Source organism: Haliotis asinina, chromosome 5, assembly GCF_037392515.1.
Source record: "Haliotis asinina isolate JCU_RB_2024 chromosome 5, JCU_Hal_asi_v2, whole genome shotgun sequence".
Lineage (NCBI taxonomy): Eukaryota > Metazoa > Mollusca > Gastropoda > Lepetellida > Haliotidae > Haliotis > Haliotis asinina.
Window position 1 is genome coordinate 6,570,862 of NC_090284.1, and position 25,002 is coordinate 6,595,863.

The window sequence follows — 25,002 nt, forward strand, 5'->3', positions numbered from 1 at the left end:
AGTATCAGACTTTGGACATCATTTCCCACTGCATTATATTTGTATGGGGAAACCTCATTAACTCACTCACTCACTCACTGTTGGCTGTAAATGAATAAATAGGAACAGTGCCACACTATTTTGTGAAAATTATAGTTTATTCAAGTGCTACCAGCATCATATTTAAACATATATACACTTAAATGAACGAGCCAGATTTCAAGACTCAAATTTAGATTTAGGACAAAACTTTACACTAAATAATTCTTCCACGTTCGGTATTTCAAAATGAGTGAACAATGGATTAACAATGTTTGGAATAATTGAAGGAATGATGAGGAAAATAATGGACGAACAAATGCATTACTATATGCATTAACATATCAAAATACCTACACTTAACTAAATAAATTATAATATATACAATACGGAACTAAATATACAGACATTTTCAACTGTACACATTTCTTCACACAACATTAAGTCATCACATCATATTCATGTACCCCAGTCTTAAGACTGACCTCAGCATTCAGAGTGGAATGATATTGATAAAACATAAATCTCAACAGACCATCAGCTAGCAATGCATTAAACAGTAGGTGATGAAAATCTATTCCAGATATTGATTGGAGGCCAAAAATCAATCATGTATGGTCCTCAATTACATGCACTGATGCTGGTGAATACATTAATCGTCATCATGGGGCACCCCTCGGGAGCTGAGTGCAATGGTGACATTCCTCAGTGCTGGTTGTACATGGGGGAACTCCTGGTTGAGTCTGTCCACAATGGTACTGAGGGCCTGCATGCGATCTATCTGCTTGCTGTGCTCTGTCTCAAGGGAGGAGTCTGACTTGCACAGCATCGTGTACTTGCCATCCTTTACCTGCTGGTAATACTTGTGTTTCTGCTGTTTGGCCACAAGATCCTTCATATTCTGGAACATATTCAATCAGATTGGAATTGTATTGGAATTACATACCATATTGTAACCTTCTGGAGTATAGTGCATGTCGATGCGTAATGTACGCTTCTATTATAGGATCCACTGTTTGAACCATCTTTGTGTATTATGTGCAGTCAAGTTTTTGAACTTATGTTTGGTGCATTCATATTATGTCAAATGAAAACCAGGCCAACAATATGTCATGTATATCTTGTCATTTTGTAAATAAAAGAAACTGCTAAGTGAAGATTTAAATACATACATAATACTTTAGGATTTGAACAATAATGTGTATACATCTGAAAATATGATTCAAGAAAGTGATGTAAAAATGTAAAATGTTATATTTGGGATCACACACTTTTAGTAAAGTACATATTCTAGAATTATTCTGGTTCCATCCAGAATTCAAACTCACAAAAGATACCTACACAGAAAGTCAGTATCACTTTGAATCACAGATGCGACTGAACCCAAAAAGTAAAATGCAAGGGAAAGCAGAATATGAGTAAAACAAATTCCATCCTCTATTATAAAAGATTAGTGCAATAATTTTATTCAAACCCTTTAATATATGGTTGAAAGAAAGAATGGGGAGTCTTAACACCTGGTGCTATTTCCATAGGCTAAATGCTTTAAGCATATATACACAGCAAGAAGATTAACAACATTATCTAGCCTCATGTAAGAATGTCGAGTTTTGATTGGTCCACGTGACTCTGACAAAATACCATATACATCCATCACGATCCGCCAGCGGGAGTATTAAAGTCGTATATTCTCGGTGTGAAAGTCATATCACCCGGCTACGCCTCGGTGACGGCGCAAAGTGAGAAAAGCGTGCATCGACAAACCTTTAGTAACATGCGGTGCATTGAGGTCAAACGATCAGCTGGTGTCAACATGGCAGCAAGTCGATTCGATGCGTGTTGTTTTGTTTTGATTTAGTGAAAACATTCAGCTAGATAAATGCGTTACCACATCGTGTCTGGGGAAATACGGGGTTTTATCAGTCCCTCGTAAGGTTGTATTCCCCGAGCCTCCCTCGACATGATGTGATAACTTATAATGTTATGCTCAGGACACAACCATAGGACACAATTGACATGGTCTAAGTAAACTTATGCTCAGTACTTTTCATTACACTCCACTACCAAGTCTAACAAAACCTTATGGGTGGTCGCGTCAAGTAACCTTTGAGATTTACCAATCAGAACACAGCTTACCAAATCGCGAATGTGCACATTCGCACATATCTTTTGCACTTTTTATCTCGAAAAGGTTCGTACCCGAACGATTCCAAATGCTATTTAGCATACACTCGCTTCCGGGTGATGCACACAGCGTACATACAACTATGACAACGGTGAGTGAAAATAGTGTTTTTGGCAATATTTAAGGGTGTTATCTTGTGGAAATATTAGCTAATGGTAACCATGTCAACAGAAACCCCAAAGCATATATACTGCAGGTCAAATAACTGTGTTATGTGCAGACTTTTGTTTGTGGAGAAATTTCCCTCCGATCCCTAATAGTAGCTGTTGTCTGATTGGTTAAATCTATTTAACCGATACATGTTTGATTGGATAGTCATTGGTCGCTCAAAGGTTACCTGACGCGACCTTCTACTAAGTTTTGTTAGACTCAGTGGTGGAGTGTAACGAAATACACTGAGACTAAGTTTACTTAGACTGCAATTGACAGGCCATACCTTTAACTTGACATCCAGGAGCCTCTCGATGTCCCCATCCAGGGTGTCTGCTGAGCCCTGGAGCTGCTGGCAATTGACCTGCTTCTCCTCCAGCTGTCCACTCAGCTCCTGTTGGTGGTCTCGCAGCTCTTGGATGTCACTGTCACAGCTAGCAGCATCCTGTAGTATACAGAGGTCAGAGTGAGTAAGTGAGTGACTGGGAAAAAATCAGGGAGTGAGAAAAAGTGATTAAGTTAGTAGTCAAGGAATGATGGAGAGAGTGAATGTTTTGTCAATGGGGCTAGAATTCACTGCTTATTTACTAGTCTGCAAAAGTTACTTGTTGCATAGTAGACATTTTTACTTATTATATGAAACATTTGGTTCATTGTTTGACATAATATTCAGCATTACCCCAGCAATATGATGGCAGCCTGAGCATTGCCTGGACAATCTTATAATCGATATTGTCTTCAGTGATATACGCCTTTGGGTACAATAACACACCAATCCAAACCCAACCACATAACACAACTTGTCATCTCTTCAAGAGTACCCATTCTAACTCCAAGCCCCTAGGCAGTCACTAATGCTAAATGTGGCAGTCTACAAGGAAATGTCAGAAGTGTCCCTTTCACGTTACTAGACAAGCAGACTAATTGTGACTTCAGGTCCGTCATATTCAACTGTCATGTCCAACCGTATTAATTTGAACCAAACAAATCAGCATCTGATAGCATGATCAATGATCTCTATAGCTGGGTTTCCCACAAATCAGTCATCTTAGATGCACTTTGCATTCCAACACTATTTCATAAAAGGATGATAGAACTAATCACTGTAGCTAAATTTATATAAGCATGTTAAAAACACAACTCACAGTTATTGTTTGTTTTATCTTTCTACGATGCTCAGCCATCTGCCTCTCAAACGTTCCCTTGGTAACAACCTTCTGCTTCATCTTGGACTGAGAGTCACCTCGGGTTACAATGGTGTCTCTCCTGTAAATATACATATTTATTACCTACGAGGGTGAACATATTGGGGTTCATATTTTTCATACGATGCCCTAGGGCAAAATATCACTTTGTCATGGTAACTTGACTTCATGAACAATGCCATGATATCGTGGTTCTTCTGTGATGTTGCGTTCTACATGCAGCTATGGCGGGTAGCCAGCATAGGTTTGAAATTAGATTTGGGTTTATTTCCTCAATTTAACGACTTTGGTAATAAACAGAATATTATATTTCTGCCCATAACATACTATGTCTAATACACTCGTGCCTAAATATCAGTATATCCCTAGCGCTTGCTTGGGAAATACCAACATTTAGGCACCTGTGTCGTAAACATGGTATGACATGGCACTCATATAATATCCTCTATGGATATATCTAACAGGCAATATTTTTTTCGAACACATACTGATTTGTCACTCATTATTTCATATATGTGACATTATAAAGCCTCTTTCAGCAATATTCTAGAGATAACCAATATACCAACAAAACTTTGCAAGATTATCATGAATACTATTATAAAATACCTGGACACTGCCTTCTCCATGTCTTGGATCATCTTCTCCTGTTGCTTCATCAGCTGACTGTACCTGACCTGCATCCGATGGATCTCAGACTTCATGGCTCTGATTTCTCCCTGACCGACTTCAGAGTCTACAGCTGCCCGGGTCTCCCTCGCAAGCTGGGTCTTCTTCTCCCACAACATGATTTGACGTCTGAAACATGAAACACACTTGAAAGAGTGTTAATTTTTGAGCTTGGATCAATATTCCTTTATTACGTTGAAATATGAATAGAATCCCCTGCCTCCCTTAGTCTGGGTAGCCTCCATGAAAACCTGTCCCTAATCACTCTACCTCTACTAGACTGTTCAGTAGCTGTGCCAAAAACCTGTCCCTAATCACTCTACCTCCACTAGACTGTTCAGTAGCCTTTTCTACAACCTGTCTCAATTCCCTCTCCCTCTACTAGACTGTGCAGTAGCCGTGCCAAAAACCTGTACCTACTCACTCTCTCTCCACTAGACTGTTCAGTGGCCTCAACTACAAAGTGCCCCTAATCACTCTCTCTCCAGTAGACTGTTCAGTGGCCTCAACTACAACCTGCCCCTAATCACTCTCTCTCCACTAGACTGTTCAGTGGCCTCAACTACAACCTGCCCCTAATCACTCTCTCTCCACTAGACTGTTCAGTAACCTCTCCTACAATCCATCTCTACTCACTTTCCTTCCACTACACTGTTCAGTGGCCTCAACTACAAACTGCCCCTAATCACTCTCCCTCCACTACACTGTTCAGGGAACTCAACTACAACCTGTCCCATATCACTCTCTCTCCACTAGACTGTTCAGTAGCTTCTCCTACAACCCATCTCTACTCACTTTCCCACCACTACACTGTTCAGTAGCCTCTTCTGCAATCTGTCTCTACTCACTCTGCCTCCACCAGACTGTTCAGTAGCCTCTCCTTCTCTTCCTTCACAGAGTCTAGATTGTCCTGCATCTGTATGGATTCTTTCTCTGCATCCTTCAGGGTGGCAATGAAGTCATTCTCCAGCAGTGTTGTGCCTTGCTCCAGTTCCACCTCATAGCCCTTCTCTCTGTGTAGCAGCGTGTTCAACTTGATCATATCATTCTGCATGTTGGTGATGTGACGTTCACTATCATATGTCTCACGTCTCTGCTGGTCGATGTCATCTGGTGAGAAATATCATAAAACATGTAGCAAAGGTAACTGAAATGTCTGGTGCCATTTCTGGCAACAGCATATTGGAGCTAATTCTATGTGAAGATAGATTTCATTAGATAGGCTCAAACAATCCAAACTCAAAAGCCATAGTAAACATCCATTTTCAATATCAAAACCACGGGTTCGATAAAGCTGACAAGAGTGGATACAGAACACCAAAAATTAATCACTTGGGTTTCACCTACGTATAAACATAGAAAGCATTACACACTGATCAGTTAAATGAATATATAACGATTTTATCAAAAGTATTAGGACCTGTAAAACTTACATCCTCACTTACTCATCCAAAATAATACAACCTGTATAACTGGTTTCCCAACTTACGTTCGGTCCTGATCTTCTTTTGTAAGAGGATGGTGAGCTGCTTCTTGTGTTTCTCCACATCCTGTGACTGGTCTTCCTTGTCCTTGGTCAGTCTGACCAGTTCACTCTGCTGTCGGAGCCACATCTGCTGGAGCTCGGTTATCTCCTGCTGCCTGACATCTATAGACTTCTGGAGGGAATTGATGGTGATCTCCAGTGGACCCAGCTCCACACCCTGACAACCAAGACACAAGAATTAAGGGAGGAACACTGCTGGATGTAATGCTAACATAATCACTTACACCATGGTGTGTCAACTAAATGTACCATCAAGGCCTACATGACCATGATCTCAGTAACCTCGGGATTAGAGGTGGGTAGCAATCTTTAGTCAGTAGATTTCTTACTTTTCTTGTGCATTCCACTTCTAAATGCCCTTCAAATACTTGACCTCTGGTTTACTAACAACAGTTATAATTGTTCTTGTCAATTTGAAAAGGATAGTGGATAAAGCTACAGAACATTACAGCTACTTCTTCATTCATCTTTTTATCACAGGCATTTCAAACTTCTCTAACCAAGACAGAAAATCCACTAGGACCATCTGAGTGGTTTATTTACATAGTCAGTTGCAACCCTGGCAATCAGGCCTCCTATGTACAGCTTCATTTCAGATATGAGTGAGTATGTCAGTTTGGGTATCTTAGATATGAAGAACAAATATAGAATGATAAAGTGGCAATATGCTGTGATTACCTCCTTCCTCTCTTGTGACGAACATGGAGAATATACATATATATATATACTTAACATCATTTTGCACAAAATAAACACAATGTGAAGAAAATCAATAAACACATGCATCTGCACACCTCAAATGCTTCAAAGGGACAATACAGACACATACAAAAGACAGGCAGAACTTACCCCTGCGGAACTGATCATATGTTCCAGCTTCTTGTTGAACTGATCAATCAGATTCTGTTTACGTTCAATGATGGCATTTCTCTTAATGATTTCATTCTCACTCTTGGAGATGATATCATTCTTCTGGCGAATCTCATCATCGAGACCCTGTAGGATCTTCTTCAATCTCTCAGTCCTGGCCTTCACATTGGATGTGTCTAGAGCATTCCGGGCAATGGTGTTCTCTACCTCTGCCATTTGGGTTTCCTGAAAAAGCAAAGACATAAGCTGATAAACAGATAAAGATGACAAAACCTTAGCCTTGACAATGACATAACAATACGATGGAATTAGTGCCTTTCTTCTAGTGTTTCATATTCACCATGAGAAACATATATAATTTGTGATCATTGCAAATACTGTGGGTTAGTGGGACACTGACCTCTTCTGTGAAACCCACACAGACAGATAAGGTCCCAAAAGACCCAAGAAACATTATCAGGGTAAATCATAGGATTCTTGCAAAGACATTAAATTCATCCACACAAACTGTTGTGTGTCAGCCAACTGGGTCACGCTACACACTAACTTTCCAGGACAACTCATATGTGAATAACATTACAAATGAGAATGTCTTAACTATCCAATTGTTTTCCCTTGTCTGGAGGAAATTTAAAGATGTTAAAATACAAACAGCTATGACTGTGATATTTGAAAGATGTAAAAGCTTGAGCCACTATTATAAGTAAGTCTGTTGTGTGTGATGTTTGTATTTGTATAGTGATGGTTGATGGAAATAACATTGGAGTGAACATTACACTTAGAAACTTTCATGTGCTTATCCTCAACTTATATCTAAAAACCTAAATGCAATGCTGGCGAACTCACCAGATTCTTGGTGAGGTCCCTCATCTTGTTGGTCAGTTTCTTGGTGTACTGGGCAGCCTTGTCCATGGTCAGCTGGTTCCTGATCTTCTCCATGATCTCATCTTCCAGTTTCACCTTCTCCTGGTACTCCCGCTCAATCTGCTTCCTCAGAGAATTCAACTCATTCATGCGGAGTGTCTTGTCCTGCAAATAAAAGATACCGGGATTTGGTAGGACTCCGCAGTGCGGTTTCTAGAATCATAATATTGCCAAGTAAACAGTTTAGACTCCTTGGAGACTGAACAACTGAACGACACAGGAACCAGAATAATCGTATCTATTTTTTAACAATGAAAGCCAGAATGAAAGAAAACCTTTGATTTCCAATTCAGTCACACAAACACATAAGACAACATCTCAACCTACTGCTGTGGCCTTGTTGAGTGTCTGCTCTGTTTCATGTAACATTCGAGTGAAGGTCGTGTACTCGGCCTTGAGTGCATCGTGCTTAGCCTGACAGGTGGTCAGCTGCTTCTTGACCATGTCAATGTCACGATTAGTCTTGGCCAGGATCTGACACAGCTTCTCATTCTGTTCCTGCTCCTTCTGAATAGACTTCTTGAATCCCTCAATCTCTGTCTCCAGTGACAGAATCTTCTGCTGCTGCTGACTGCAATCAAACACCCACAAAAGTCATGTTAATCCCCAATATTACAGGTGAGGGAAGAAGTAACGGTGGAGAAAGAATCAGGATTAATGTACCACATTGTCTATCACCTATCCCTTTCACTAAGTTTGTTATACGGAGAATACAACCCATCATGATGAGTCAGCACTTTTACAACGTGACGACCTCAGTGGCATCTATATCAGGTTGGGGTTGTCATCATTATTGATATACATCATAAGTTAGCAGTGAAAAAATATGGGTTTTGAAACGCTGATCTAAACTAGGTAGATCTCCAGTCTGCCTCAGTGTAGTGCCACTTCATAACTTTGCCTAATTCTGTACCAAGCCACGAATGGGGCCACCATCATTCTCATAACATTCAGAGGCAATGAAACTCTAAAATTCTTTTAAAAGAACCAAACACTGGAACTACACATCTCTCCAAGTCATGAACTTATATTCTTACCTGAGAGCCTCCTGCATGGCAGCATGTGCCTCATCTCGGCGCCGCATCCCGATCAGGCTGCTATTCCACTGTTGAAACAACTGCTTCTTTTCAAGGGTGATGGCCTGCAGAGGAGACATATTCTAGTAAAAATACATCTCAACAACTTTTCAGTTTTCTGAAGGCTTTAATCAAATTACAGTCATTGTTGTCTTTCTAATCCTTTCCAACTGACGCACCTCAATTTCCATGTGTGCTTCCATGAGGGCTTCTTTGGCTGCTTTCGTTTCGTCCGATTGGGCAGTGATTTGAGCTTCAAACATGGCCATTTCTTCCTTCAGTTTGTCTACCCTCTCCACCAGACGGTCCACATACAGGTCCTTTATAATGAAACATAACAAATCTTCAGCATATTTTACCTGACCCATAAATACATCATGTTTATTCCTTAAACAATACACACTACTAGTTATGCTTTCAAGGATTTGAAAATTTTTTGCATGAGTGAACACATTTTACCTGTTTCTGTTTCTCCATCTCAACCTTGGCCACTTCTGACTCCGCCTTCTCTGCAGCTCGTCTCATGATGGCGATGTCACCACGGACATCCTCCTTAGCATTGTCCATGTAGAAGAGACGCAGTGCCAGATTCTCAACCTCAGCCTGGAGCTCGGCACCTACAGTATAGTCACAGTGAGTGAGTGAGTGGGTGAGTCAGTAAGAGTGCAAGTGATTCCATGTTGGTCATACATCAGTAACTTTCAATAAAGAACTGTAAAACACAAACACAAAGTCTGGATCTCGTTCCACATAAGTGGTAAGTGAGTTGGAGTGATCATAAGGGACTGTTTATAATTTATGGGGTTTGAGGGTGGATGTGGGAGTGGGTGTGGGGATGATATTAATGGAATAGTATGTACACCCCCAGTTTATGTGCACAAAATTGCAAACAAGAGAACAAAATGGGTGACCCCCCTTAAGGTCATCATCACTCCCTAACCATGAATTATGAATGGTCCTATAATTTAACATAGTCTTATAACTGTTGCAGTGCTAAGATTGAAATTAAGTCCTGGTCTTACAAACATTTACCAGTTGACATTTAACACAGTCACTCACCTCTCTTCTTCTCCTTGTTAACAGCAAGCTGGTTGTCCTTGTACAGGGAATGGACCTCATCCAGCTGCTGCTCTTCGTGCTGGCGATCCTGGTTCAGTTTCGAGTATTCGTCATGGTTCTGTTCCAAGATCATCTGATAGCGAGCAAGCTCTTGCTGGACTCCATACAGCTCCACACCAAGATCCTCACGGTTCTTCTTCTTGGTGCGAAGATTTTCTTCCTGAACACAAAACAGTTATCACTTAATCAGGGAATCCAATCTGGTTGTGTCATGTGTATATAGATTAGTTATAAAACAAAGTCAATTCTGTAGGATCAAAACCTAACTGAGTATTCTAGAGTTCATGTAAAAATGGCCTTATTTATTGGCTAAAATGTTCTGGAGTAACATTCTAATATCTCATCACTACTTTTGAGACATGCATTGATTATTCTTACCAATTCTCTGAGCTCAAGAGTGACTTTCTCATTCTGCTTCTTGAGGTGATTCTTGAGAGCATTCTGAAATCTCCTCATCAGGGGCTGAAAAATAGAATGTGTTAAAGTTAGTGAACAACTGAAAAACAAACAAATTTTCTTTTAAATATTTTTGAAGTTTTTAAAATATTACTGACAGAGTGACTACCTCATGCACTACTCCATTCACACAATTCATGTTTTACAAATGAATGGCAACCTTACACAAAATATCTATAGATATCATCCGAGAAATGAGCTAAGGTCGAAACCCTACATCCCCACAGCTATCCATGAGTACATGCTAGAATATAAACACTACCAGCTATCGACATATGCATACACAATCAGCAACTGAAACTTCCAGAGACAGCTGCCACATTTAACACTTACATGATCAGGGTCCAGGACCACCATATCAGTTTCATTATCGCTGGCATCATCAGAGTCTGCGCCAACTTCATCTACAGCTTCCTCTTCATCATCACTCCCTCCATCACTGTCATCCCCTTCGGGATCGGACGGTGGTCGGCCCAAGATGTCAGTGATATTGACATGGGTCTGAGGTGGCTCAGAGGGCATCTGAGGCTCAGGGTAGTCCTCAGGTTCACCGTCATCACCAACTCCGAAGTCATACTTTTGAGGGTCGTCCTCATCTTTAGCTGCATATAACCAACAACATTTCAACATTAAGCGACTGAGATGGGTTTATAATCCCTTGAACAGTACTCCATGTAATGCCAAACAGACCATTTTTTAATGCCACACCTAGCATTGTATTGGCTATCTGATGGTGGTTTGTTAATATACAAATCCTGATCAGACAATCCTATGACTGACTTGATGAGCATTGATCTATGCTGTTGGGACACGATGGCAAGCATTAACCAAGCCACTCGGGTCCTATGGTTTCCAAAGACTGATTATAACATTTCACACATATCAAGGCAAGTCATCTTCATACAGGAGGAAAACTGAACTGGCATAATATTACCACTTGCCAATTGTAGCTGTCCCTACACTGTAATCGATCTTCAATGACCCAAGATGTCCCTACAAGCACACAGGTAGCGAATGGTACAAGCCAGGTGACATACCTGCCAACTCCACTGCCATGGTATTATCTGGTTCTTCCTTGCCAGCCACATCTGGAACAAAGACAGTTTTCATCAAGCCAGGTGTCAACCAATCAAGTTATCAACATTATCACACATTACCTGTGGACAGCCTTGATTATCAGGTATATGTATACCTTATTCTCTCTCCAAAGGAAAGAGCAACTCTAAGCCAAATTTCACTGTAACCTGTCTAAAATGAACGATCCTATGAGATTGTGCTATATATACTCAGGCCTTATCACCTCTATAATATTTTAGGAAGTGACATCACTGGCTCCATCTCTAAACACCAATGAATCAAAGACAAATAAACTTTCATGGATATGACCTGTGTCCCATTCAGCAAAATGATCTTGAAGATATGACTGAAGATATGTCAAAAAATATCATTTTCTGAATAAAATTGACATTTTATCCTTATCCTGACTCATGCTTAATTGCTTGTCTCCCTCTTCTATTAGTTTAGTGGCAGACTTTAAATCCCTTGAAGTTTCCTTCTTCAAAAGAGGACGTAAAATCACACTCATCCACGAGTACCATCCCTTTCTTCTATGTTTTGGTGCCATTATTGGTCACATGACTGGCCATAATTGTCACTCTCTCCGAGAATCGTAGCCCAAACTCCATCCAAGTGACATGAAGGGGAGTAGAGGTTGGAAGGGTTGACCTCATGAGTCAGAAAATTGTATTCTGACAATTACATATTTTTCCTTATGCTTAACTATCCAGTGGATATGGTGGTGGGTTATGCCATGTTTTGGATCCTCTCTTCCTGCAAAACATCCTGAATATCCCCCCGGCACTGTAATTCTCCTGTTTTCAACTGGTATCTTGGGAGAGCCACACTGTCAATTTTCTCTGACATCCACTTGTGGTCATATAACTAATGTCTCACTGGTTATATATATACATATATCATAAACAATTGCTAGATGTGTTCATCTGCCAAGCTACAACCTACGTACCACATATTATCCAAAAATGTACAGGGTTTATGATCACTCATGCTGTTGCTGATAAACATCGTTGAATCTGGAGTTTGAAGACCTCTATGCTCATGAAGACAATTGAATGATGCTGTAGACTGTTATCTGGGCTGTAAACAAAGTCTTTCTAACACAGAAGGGGTTGTTTAGATTTGTACACAACTTCGTGACATGAGAACAGGGCATAGTCTCTCAAGAACCAATCAGATTCCAGATGTGATGTCACAAGTGTTGCAGCAAAAGATCATCGTGAAATCTATCGTTAACATTTGGGCTTGCTTGTAACTTCACTGTTTGGCTTGTCCCAGGGATACATGAGTGTGCATGTGCATAGATGACTGTGCAGAACTGTGTGAAACCTGCCGCTGCTTAATACTGACTATGGTAGACTGTCCTCTGTGTAATTGTGGCATTGTTCTTCCACTGATCATAGTACCGTCATTATATTATCTAGATGTTGTGAAGCAGTAGGACAATTCACATTCCCCTTATGTATTCATGCATGCATGAGTACATGCTCCAGTGAATTATGTAAATCTGTGTTCAATGGTGATGATGAAAGACAGGTTCTAAGGAGTTGTGATGATGAGTATCGCTGTGTGATGGTGTGTGGTAGTGGTGTATAATCATAGTTTACTTCCCTTCGTGCAACCTCCATGCGTGAATCCTCCTAGTGTAAATCCTACGAACGTAATTTCTACATGAATCTTCTAAACATATATCCCTTCATGCATCTTCCATCCTGCATCAATCTTCAACCGATAATTCCTTTGTGCACATGGCAAAGTCTTCCTATATCTATATCTATAAGTTCATCCTCTACATGTAGAGACCTGTGTGGAGAATCGTTTCTTCTGTGATGGAGAAAGTTGGTAGAATCTTCTCCTTGGAGAATTACTGTTGAATGTATCCAGACTCTGTGATGAAGAGGTTATTGATGGGGATGATCATTCAGAACATAAGCATTCATGCATGTCCTCTTCAACATTCAACTGGATTTGAGAATAAGTTATGCCTTTATGAGTGATGGCAGTCGGCGCAGGTGCCTTCGTGGCAGTCCTCTCGCCTGCGAAGCATCAATCCATTAAAGACAACATGCCTTGCTTGAACTGTTCCATGAACAGTCCGGGATCAAAAACTTGTGAAGGTGAGTTTTCTTCTGAGAATACCAATGCCTCTTCTGACCTACCATGTAGGTGTACTGTATTGGCAGAGCTGGCCATCCTTCGATGAAAGTGTCAGCGCCAAACATAAGTCATCCAATGATTTATGCTTCATAACAGTTGCAGTAGCAGTCCTTGCTTTCGTGATAGGTTGCGATCTGTTGGTGAGAGGTACTTCTCGCAGAAGTATTTCGTCAGAAATGTCTGCTTCACTTTGTAGTAGCTGATGATGACGTCTTCTTCTGCGACGAAGACGATTTAGATCACTTACTCAGTGATACAGATGATTCCCTTGACATAGATCTCTTCTTTAGCCGGTGCAGCATCCGTCACCAAATCAGTCACGATCATGAGACACACCTGACATCTCACTAGAATTACAAATATCAGTTGTAGTAATCAGCATATGGTTCTTAGCATGATCAGTTTTCTTACCCAACATGACTGATTGACACTGTCTTACCTTGTCCCTAAGACTGGCCAACAAATATTGATTAAATTCTTCAGACAATAAATGTCGACAAAGATCACAGCGCATGTTAGAAGCACAGACTATAGTGCAAGATGGGCATAATTGGTGTGGATCAGTTGCTAATATGATCAAATATGAACCATGATTACAAGTTGAAAACACGTATATTTATACACAAAAGTTTTACATCATACAAATAAATATACAGACCGAAAACTATATATAGCAAAATCTGGATAAAAGTCGAAAAAAGAAAACAAGAGAAAGGTGTACAGCAACCCCAAGTTGCCCACACAACCTTCCTGTTGGGTGAAAGAGAGAGTGACAATTATGGCCAGTCATGTGACCAATAATGGTGCCAAAACAAAGAAGAAAGGGATGGTACTCATGGGTGAGCATGATTTTATGCCCTCTTTTGAAGAAGGGAACTTCATGGGATTTCAAGTCTTCCACTAAACTTCGAACAGAAATGGGAGACAAGCAATTAAGCATGAGTTAGGATAAGGAAAAATTAAAAGCATAGGAGTCAAAATCATATCAGTCCTAAGATGTCTCTGTAGAATGGGGTACAGGACAAGATAAGATATAAACACTGACTTACCTATCTCTTTCTCAGCAACTGAGTCAGGTCTCTTGATACTTGATCCAGGTCGGCTCCCCCGACCCGACTTAGCTGCCGATGCAGGTCGAGATGCAGGTCGAGACCCAACCCGTGGAGAGACCTTGCCCCCTGCTGTGGGAGTGGTGGATCCCACTCTCTCTCCAGTCACAGCCAAAGGAGGGGTTGGGGTGGCTGGTTTAGCAACAGATTCAGGTCGACCTGTTGCTGATGGAGGGCGGTCAGTTGTGGGTGTTGGTGTACGTCCAGCCTTGGCTGCTGATGTTGGACGTGAATCAGCCTTAGGGTTAGCTGACGCTGGACGTGACTCAGGTTTAGGAGTAGCTGACGCTGGACGTGACTCGGGTTTAGGAGTAGCAGATGTAGGACGGGAAGCAGGTTTAGGGGTAGCTGATGTTGGACGGGAAGCAGGTTTAGGGGTAGCTGATGATGGACGTGAATCAGCTTTATGAGTAGCTGATGTTGGACGTGAACCTAGACGGGAAAGGATAAAATGTAGTTTCAAAAGAATGTCAGATGATCAAACACCTCCACAAATAGCATGCAAACATTCATAAAAAAGTTGTATATTTATTGTGTACAGCCTGTGTATACAGTATAGCTAGGTGCCATTTTAGCTGCCTGGACAGCTACATGCAATATTGAGTACTTGGAGACATCCTTACCCAAAATAATATTAGACAGCTGCAAATCAGTAAGTATGCTTATAAACGCAATCAATATTTTAAGCCATGACAAAGTTTATTATTAAGTGGATAAAATATTAGATCTCAAAATGACTGAAACAAATGTTGTGAGTGGCAATACAAACTATTCTAATTCTCATATTATATTTCTGTGAAAATGGAACACAGTTTGTATAAACATTCATGGCCACAGATTTTTGGTAAAAGATTTATGTTAGTAGGTGGGCAAATATAAAAGTGTTGTGGCACTATATAGATCACCAGGATATGAAGAAAAACGCCACTTAACAATCGCTGCTGTCAGATGTTTTCTGCATACATACCGAGGAGAAAAATATCAACAAACATATCCATTATACTTGCATATCTGCAAGAATTAATGTACAAGTGCAGAGCATTGTTCCAAAACATCTGCTTTACTACATGTCAAAATTCATGACATAAATGGTTACCGCCAGCAGATTTTCTCCCTGACTGTGGCCTTGAGGATGGTTTCGCTGACCCTGGACGGGATGAGGGCTTGGTCTCTCCAGTGTCCTCCATGGTGTCTGTTTCAAACTGCCAATAAAGGCCTCAATTACTGAGAGTCACACTCCATGTTCCACACACACTTGAATCACTACAAACATGTGGCAGTTTTTGTGGCAAGTGGATGGTTTAGCATTGTGCTATTTAGGAGATAAATATAATATCAGTATTGGCTCAAGAGAGGGTTTTGGAGTGTTTTGACTCATCAAATTTGGTGAAGACCTCCTCTATTATACATCCGCCCATCTATTTAACATTGGAAGGGGTCCAGAAACATCATTTTCATCAATTTGGACCCACTCAAAATTTCACCCAAATCTAACACTGCATGCTATGTTTGAAAATCAGAGGTATATAACAAAATTATAGTAGCTCTAAATTGAATTTAAACCCAAAAGCGTAGAGTGAGGTTTTAAATTAAAAATTTAGAGCTATTATAATTTTGTTATATACCTCTGATTTTCCAACAAAATACATTTATTTCCATTCTACCATAACTGCATAAGATTTGAAAGAAAAGTTCACAGGGTGTTGGAAAATCAGAGGTATATAATGTGACTATATACCTCTGAATGACTTTGATCAGCCAATCACAATCCAGTACTTAATGAAGTCAATAATAATAATATTTCCATAACTGTACCATTAGTATGACCAGAATTTGCAGATCACTCGTTCTAATGTTATGCTACAAAGTAATGTTTATCAAAGTCATCATGACTATTCAGATCAGTGATGGTAAGAAAAATATCAAACTGCAATACCTCTCTTAATGCTTCTGTTGTCACCTTAGAAACAACATCTTGAACTTTAGAAGAAGAGGGTCTGGAAAAGAAGATGCAAATCGAGAAATAAGAAAATTGTAAAATAAATGACAGGCATAACTAGGAGATGCAGCAGCGTTGATTTGTTAGCCTTATGATTTCCACTTGCATGTAGGCATGGATAAACAATATGTAAAAGGTTTGTCAGAAAGAGTAATTAAAGGTTTTGTTGTACACCATGCCCAGCCAGTTAACAGAGTTAAGAACAATGTGCACTTATAGTACATTCATAATTATAATTACAATGTACAGGAAAACCCTGAAAAGACTGCAAATATCTATCAGCCATTGTGAAATCCGAACTACCAGACAAAGACTGTAGGACAAATTTTATGTGTGGATGGATGCTTAAAAGGGCATTATCAAGTTCTAGACTTAGCAGACATTTCTGGAGATCTCATTATTTGTACTACATTGAGCATCAGGTAATTATTCTACCCTGAAAATACTACATGTTATGGATTGTATACTAACAGCAGACTCATTTCTTCATTCCATGTTGAATATATTGTCGGATCATATATTGGACAAAAAAATTAGGGATCACAGATGCTTTCCCTTGACAATCATATGGATCAAAACATGATGTGAAATATCATACTACCAATCACAAACACAATAACTTGAGTGAAAATGGTAGGCTGTATGCTTGTTTAATGATTTGCATGTGCATGAAAGACATGTGAACAACACATAGTGAATTTCTAAACTGTAGACATGTGACTGTCCAACAAGTGTGCACCACTGTGAAGACTGATGATTAATGGAACTTCATTCCCCCAAACAATGCCATCATTAAGACGCAATCTACAGGACCATGGGGGCAGCCATGGTGTTGGAATGATTACTGTGGTACAAGCACAAGCGGTGTGTCCCAGCGTGTCATCTCCTGAATGTGGACAGCACCTTGCATAGTTCCATGGTGCAACATCTTTGAACATAATGCCTCAGACTGTGAGGAACAGACTGCACCAAGGCAGCCTAAGGGCTTGCAGGTCAGTCGTGAAGCCAAGACTCCTTCCACTACATCGACAAGCATAATCATGTGAACTGGGATCAGTGTCTTTGGGAGCCAATACTTTTCGCAGATGAGTTGAGGTTTTGTCAGGACTTTCAAGATTGCCGTAGACGGGTGTGACACGAGGCCAGACAATGTTACTGTCAGAATCGGCTTGCTGAAGACAATTGCTTTGGCAGTGGATGTGTAATGATCTGAGGTGGAATCTCTCTGGTGGGCCGTACTGATGTGAGGTGGTAGCCATACTACATATAGTCCTTTTTAATGCTACCTGCTACCCTGATGAGATCATTCATCCAATTGTGGGGTTATGTGCAGGATATGTAAGGCCAAAATTTATTTTGTTTAGCAGATAAAGTTCACTCTTGCCCAGTGTGTTTTGCAATAAAGACTGTGGAAGTCATGGAGGCAGAATGGGTTAGGCGACTGACTTTGTGTGTTGGCGATTAGGTGCCTGACTCTGAGGGTGCGGGTTTGAATCCTGGATGGGACTCAACCAAAAAAGTACTAGAATTTCTACTTAACTAAGAAAGTGAAATCCCAAATATGACATATGTTACTAAGAAAGTGAAATCCCAAATATGATATATGTTGAATAAAGAATAGTTTTGCCCTAAACTATTATAATGAAAGCACGAGGACGGTAGTCTGAGTGCTTTGATGTAATAACAGTTCAGGGCAAACTATACACTATTACATAATACATTGGGGTAGCCTGAACTTTACATCTTTTCTAATTGATGCAAAATTTGATAATTTCTAAGGATAATTTTGATTAATCTGAGGCAGAAACAAACGCAGGAGTTGGTGACCTAAGTTAAGAATCCTCACACAGGATAGAAACAGATGTTAAACAGTTTGATGACGGTTTATGGTCGGTTTAAATATCTCCTCCAAATCATTTTAATTACATCTGTGATTAATGTAAACCATATGGGGCAATATGAATGGTGCATTTCTGCTATCAACCTAAGTTTAAATCAGTACATACAGACACAGCTGTGTAGTCAAACAACATTCCTTGACTGCACTGTGGGAATGTAAACATTTCATGTTTCACCATGTCACTGGAAAATTGTGTCGAACTATGAGGTGTATTATTCGTTGGAAAACATAAACGTAATGTTTCCACCAGTGATGTTAGCTGAGTGACGCAACTGTAAACCAAGAAATGGGATGCAACGGAGCAGTTTACTGTAGCAGGCTTTAAGTGACAATGGCAACTGACATGCGTGATGTTGGTTTCATTGTGGCGTAATGCAAAAGTGTTCGATTTTGACTCTAATCTCCCATAACAGAATATTGTGAATCTCACTAAAAGTGCTTTATGGTTCAACTTCTTTATTATACAAGGTCACAACATTCCGAGACAGATTCTAGTCTATTCTTCAGGTGAGGTGAGGGTTGTAGTATATATACACATAACAGTAGACCGATAACAATGAGTAACAAGATATACAGGTTTGTATTGATTGATGTACAGGCTTCGATTGATTTATGTACAGGCTTCAACTTATGTACAGGCTTCAACTGATTGGTGTGAAGGCTTGTGTTGATTAGGTTAACGAGTTACAGGTAAAGATGTTTGGATAAAGATTAGTCACTGAGGATAAGGTGGTTCCATGTATTGGGTAAGTAAACACCTCCGTCTCTGTTGATTGAGGGCTTGTTCCGCTTGATTGCAGTGGCTTCTAGGAGCTTCCGTTTTTTTAAGTCACTGGCGTACCTAACTAATGTCCTGGTGTTGTCCCAAACAATCTTGTGATTGGGGTTGTGCATAATGTGTTCACATACGGCAGATTTCAGATACTGTTAAGTGTATATATACTACAACCCCTTAGTTTTATCCTCACCTCACCTCACCTGAAGAAGACACTAGAATCTGTCTCGAAACATTGTGACCTTGTATAATAAAGAAGTTGAACCATAAAGCACTTTTAGTTTGATTCCTCCAACTTCTAAATGCCTTTGAAACAACTTATTGTGAATCTCATCATGAGCATGCAGCGGAGATGCCAAGCCATTATTAGGGTGCATGGTGGTCACATTCATGATTAAAGTGACTTTTGTTCTGTTTATCACCCATTCCAGAATTTATAAATTGTTCTTTCAGCCAGCTCTTCACTGGGCTCAAACTACTTAATAACATTTTATGCCATGTTCATGCATCACAAATGGATTAAAAGAAGATTTGTCATTAAACATGGATGAATGGTGGTGTCACTGTTCATACCTCACAACCCTTATCACTGTGTTGAATTACAAATTTGGCATGGTTGAAAAACTTCATGATCCCTAATTTCTCTTGTCCAGTAGATTTTTGGACATCATACATGTTAAGATGACAATGTTTACTCAGCTGGGGGCGTTATCTCACACAGGTATTGCAAAACCATTGCAATCAGTGAAATGATTTAAAATCGCCTGTTTGATCAGAAAGAAAACAAGAAATGTTTCGCTAGCTGGCATGGAAATGTCCTTGTGGACAGAAAGTTCATCATACACTGATATGCACAACAGCACATATCTTGCTTGATTAGCATCTGATTGGTATGTGGATTTTGTGGAAGAAAGGAGACGCAGGGTTAGAAAATGACATACGTCTGCTAGTCTGAAATTAGTAACATATTCTGGGTTGGACTAATGACACTTCCTGATGTTTCCTTACAAGGAATTCAACAAATCCTTGAGGAGTACTGCTTTTACAGACAGCTGTTTCAAATACTATGCTTATGTATTATAAACTTGGTTTTTTCATTTGATAAACCCGAGAAATTTACCTGGGTTTTCATTTATTATAAAAAAAGTTATATCCCAAAACATACTGAATTTGACGTTCCGGTGATCTTGTTATTACATTGCTCATGCTATCTTTGGGGAGTATGTGTGCGATTGGAGTACACAAGCAGTTTCATCAGTAGGCAGGATGCCCGGTCACTGTCGGGAGAAGTTTTATTGACAGTGGAAATCGTGAAGTCAAGTTACATAAAAAGCAAACAAACATCAATATTATTGACTCAAGATTGTTAGTACAACTTATGATGCAAACTCATTTGCCTAATTATAACAAAAATTAGCTAGCGAAAATTCAGTAAGATCAGATGTCTGCCAGTGACAGGTAACATATAGATAGGATGCGACATGATCATAACACTCCTTGCAGTGTGGAGTGAAAAGTATGTCTCATTGTTGAACACCCACATTAAAAAGGATGTGGAGAGAGGCAACAGTTTTGCGGACATGATGTCATCAACACTATTTTTGTAGGAAACACTAGATACTTTTGTGTGAAATAGATGAATGCATCCTTTATCACTTAAAGTTAGCAAAATAACACTTTAAGAGACATCAAAGATTAAAAAAAGCATGGTTTTGTCTTACATCATGGAAAACCCTTGACACAGGGATATGTTTTGGACATAATACATTTTTAGACAGCAGTGTTACATTCAACAGCTTTTGGGTTGATGATAATGATGATGGTTGTTTGTGCGATTAGTGAGAAAACAATGGATGTTCTTTAGTGTCTGAAAAGACACATCCTGTAACTGGTAAATTTCAGGAAGGACTAGTGATATTTCCATGTACACTACACAGTGAATTTTGCTGACTTCTAACGATAAACTAAACAGAATATTCCTACTCTAAGTGTTTGTCTTTTAGTAAAAAAGTTCCTTCTCTTCCCCCATATTTCTTTTCTTCAGAATAACAGGCAACACTAAGTGGTTCATCCCTATATATTGTACTTAATTCGGGGGCTTTTAGTTATTTTTGTGAGTCCTCTAGTAAATGTTGTGTTATTATTTTTTTTAAATAATTCTGATGTCACTGTACAGACGCACATTTCTTTATCTATATTAAAGGGGCACTGATGCGGAGCAATTTCCGTGGACTGGTGTAAACGTTTGTTATTGTTTTTCTCCCGTGAGTACCCGGATGATATCCCAGAATTCGTGACTGGTTCGTGACCTCTGCTGCGCATTCCGTAAGCGCAACTGATAGTTTAATTATAGACAGATCAACTTACGTGAAGTCATGTTTACTTCATTACAAATGTATTATGAAAACAAATGAAACACTTTGAAGGTTAATCATCTGCCAGTGGTAGAAATGGTAAAAAACTATTAGGACAGAAAAATAACGAAGCCAATGTACGTCTCTATATTTTGTCTCATAACCCTGATTAGTTTATTGTCATATTTGTATGATTCTGAAAATTAATAAAAGAACACACGACCTGCTTATACTCATAGTAAATTTCTAACATAACAGCAACATTTATACATTGTCAATGTGGATCCTATTTCACACACATGCGCGATCTAGTGTGTGTTTTCTGTCATACAGATTCTGCTGAATGCTACAACAAATAAATTAAAACAAAATGCAAATAATGAATGTAAAACAGACTGATTTTATAGCAACAATGTCAGGCTACTACCTTGTTCAGGAATGCATCCATCAATATCCACATAAAAGAAATCGTATTCCATTCATCTGCAGCTGGTAAATAATCATGCTCTGTGTCGTGTGTCTTACAACTGTCTAGTTTGCGAAAAAGTAACACATCGTTTCACGTCTTTCGTTAGTGAAAACCAGATAAACCTCTCATTGGTCTCCCAAGATAGCACACCTGGCAACTAATTGTATGATGTCCACTATTCTAAGTAATTTAGTTAACCAATAATGAACAATCAATCAATGAGCGCAAGGGTGGTTAATTCTTTGAAGGGAGGATGTTGTTTTTGCACTCACTCTTTACGACAGGGTGTAGTCATCTACACACACTGCCTTTTGACAAATCCGCTAGGAGATAAAAGTAATTAATCAATCAGTGTGTTATCGGTTAATCCTTTGATCGATGTTTGTTTTTGCAACTCAGCTGATAAACCCTCTTGCATCACTTACATGCACATATTACATAACATACAATACATTTGCAATTACAGACCTTAATTTATAATGTTGAGTATTTACTCCAGACAGGAGAAATGCCACATGGGAACCTTTGTTGAGTAACCGAAGTGGTGTTACTACTAAATATACCTGTTATAAATTCGTTAATTGACCATCCAGAGAAGGATGACAAATAACACGTGTAGGTTCAAACGCGAGTTACAGCAAGGAAGATGTAATCTCTGTGTCGCATGCAGCCTGAAAACACTTATGGGCCGAAACTATTTTGCAGATACCAACGGAATTTCGTTACAAAAGGAATACACACAGGCATTTGCTGTGTACTTGGGTAAATAGGTGAAATAAGGGGTTTTTACGTAAGAAAATTTTCAGATTTCTCTACCAAAGGCAAAGTCATCGTTTTTTGTTTACGAATTCAAATAAATCAACCGTGTGTTTTTATTATCATAAATAATAAACCATTGTAGCTACCATAGCTACCAAAATTGACGTATGATATTTGCTATCACAGCTAAACCAACACTCAAAACTGCCTATATGTAAAGCTTTGCAATCTTCCATACTGAAACAAATGGCTTGCTACATGCCTGTAGACATCATATTTTCATGTAACATGATTAAATATCGATGTGAAAAACACACAAATAGGATCAAATTGGATCAGTAACTATACCATCCAAGCATCCGAAAAGAACTACACTGCTGGGATATTTGGTTACGATCAGACAAGGAATACCATGGATATTTTTAACAAATGGCATATGATGGGCATCCGGCCTCCTGACTGTTTAGGCGACGAAATTGTGCTAATATGGACAGGAGCCCAGTTCCTTTGTCCGTCACGGTCGAAGGAGCGGGCGCTGACCAATTTGCGGTTTGGTTTCGTAATTAGACCGTTGGCGAGAAACATTATTCGCTCCGCATCAGTGCCCCTTTAAATGCATGACGGTGGAATGAATTAAGGGTAACTGGGCAGTTATAAATTCACTGTATATGTTGCCAGTGCATTGTAAATGTTACCTTTAACACAAATCTTGGTACCTTTCATATCAAACACAAACATGAATGCTATCAGACTGAAATCTTTAAACAAATGCGTTATATTATCGTACATAATTCGGCAAAATATTCTCAACAAACCTTTCCTGCTTGTCAGCCATACTGTAAATTGTTGCTATGCGTCAACAACAACCTGTTTTGGAATTGTGGGTGAAACTGTGGAACCAATAGAAAGCCTCGTTACAACATTCAATGGGATTATTCAAGATGGCGGCGTTTGACAGACGGTAAGTAGTCGATAGCTGATTTTCTAATACGCTTCCACTGTGGTTAAAAAAACAAAATTCAAGACATTTACAAACTGTGCTAGATATGTTTTCTATTCAATTCCTTATCCGTATGTGTATACAAACACAGTTTTGTCGTTTTTGCGACAATACTGTGTCACACGTTGTGTTGTTTTCATTCTTTATCCGCCCCCGTTACTGCTGACGAGTTCGACATCGGTAGTGATGAGTTGGATGAAGCTGCAGCATTTTTTGTTGTCTCGGTGCTTTCGAATTCGCAGCTTCAGATATTCAAAGTGTTTAAGATTGTTCTAGGGCGAAGAATCATCCACTATCGATTTGTTGAACGGACATCAGTTGCTGCGATTTGAAAGTATTTTCACGCCCAAGTATAGCAGTAATGATTATTGCCAGGCGCCAAGAACGTTACTTTACTAAATTGTAAGATGTACTGTTTACTAGAGGACTGGGATACAAGACCAATGGTAGTTTCAGTAAGCTTTAAATCGGGTCATCTTACCATTTCATACTAATGTGATACATCATAAAGTGAGCTGATTTCGGCGCTTGCATCACTAGCGCGATATCGGGGAAGTACGTGCAGGATCGGAGTGCACAGACAGTTTCATCGACAGCGTGGATGCCCAGTTCCTGTCGTGAGATGTTTTATTGACAACTGAAATCCAGAAGTTAAGTTATGTCAAGAGCAAATAAACATCGATATAATTTACCCAAGATCGTTAATATAGGGCCGTCTCCTATTCTCGCGGGTTTCCTATTCTCGCTATAAACACTTTTTCTGCCGAGGTCGCCAATGTGTGGAACTTAACAGTTGTTTACATCACTGACTAGTAAGTAGAAGTGGCCCAAGTCAGTGAATTATCAAAATTTTGCAGTGTAACGAATATTTGTGAGTTTTAACCAACTTCGAAAAATCGTAACTTTTCCTCGCCCTTCCTGATAAGATTCCCCTTCCTTACACCTAATAATGTTACTTTCTCATTGTACCGTGAGAATAGGAGACACTTCAAAACGTCAGTGGCGGACAACCATGTTTTTCATCGAGATCAAATGGACACTTGATGGATCAAGCAGTTGTTTGAAGCAGATGTTAGAGGGTGGAAATCTCTTCATTTAAAAACAACAAGCATACATACGAAAAGAACTGTTTATATTATTCTTACACCTGATATTCGTAAGTACCGCGAGAATAGGAAATGCCAGTAT

The 25,002-nt window shown here is 39.5% G+C and overlaps 2 protein-coding genes across 3 annotated transcripts in view; one reads left to right on the forward strand and one right to left on the reverse strand.

The window, feature by feature from the left end:
• Positions 1-118: 118 nt before the first annotated feature.
• LOC137283467 (coiled-coil domain-containing protein 40-like) lies at positions 119-23,731 on the reverse strand. The gene is made up of 20 exons (XM_067814980.1): positions 23,630-23,731; positions 16,495-16,555; positions 15,655-15,760; positions 14,499-14,990; positions 11,256-11,306; positions 10,552-10,820; positions 10,141-10,224; positions 9,703-9,922; positions 9,103-9,260; positions 8,823-8,963; positions 8,605-8,708; positions 7,895-8,138; positions 7,490-7,672; positions 6,623-6,868; positions 5,717-5,930; positions 5,076-5,337; positions 4,168-4,356; positions 3,499-3,619; positions 2,640-2,798; positions 119-919 (listed from the first exon to the last, which is right to left on the reverse strand). The coding sequence occupies exons 1-20, from the start codon at positions 23,647-23,649 to the stop codon at positions 671-673; spliced, it is 3,573 nt and encodes a 1,190-aa protein (XP_067671081.1). The 5' UTR covers positions 23,650-23,731; the 3' UTR covers positions 119-670.
• Positions 23,729-25,002, forward strand: part of LOC137283468 (TBC1 domain family member 16-like) — a 51,803-nt gene continuing 50,529 nt past the window's right edge. For both annotated transcript variants that reach the window (XM_067814981.1, XM_067814982.1), the window contains exon 1: positions 23,729-23,775. The gene's annotated coding sequence lies outside the window, so the exon portion shown is untranslated. The remainder of the gene's footprint in view (positions 23,776-25,002) is intronic.

Bases quoted from the DNA above. Each gene is read 5' to 3' on its own strand.
- LOC137283467 (XM_067814980.1), bottom strand. From the start codon at position 23,649: ATGGCTGACAAGCAGGAAAG. The intron at 9,261-9,702 runs GTGAGTGACTGT...ACTATACTGTAG, and splicing joins TAACAAGGAGAAGAAGAGAG to GTGCCGAGCTCCAGGCTGAG. The intron at 5,338-5,716 runs GTAAGTTGGGAA...ATTTCTCACCAG, and splicing joins AAAGAAGATCAGGACCGAAC to ATGACATCGACCAGCAGAGA.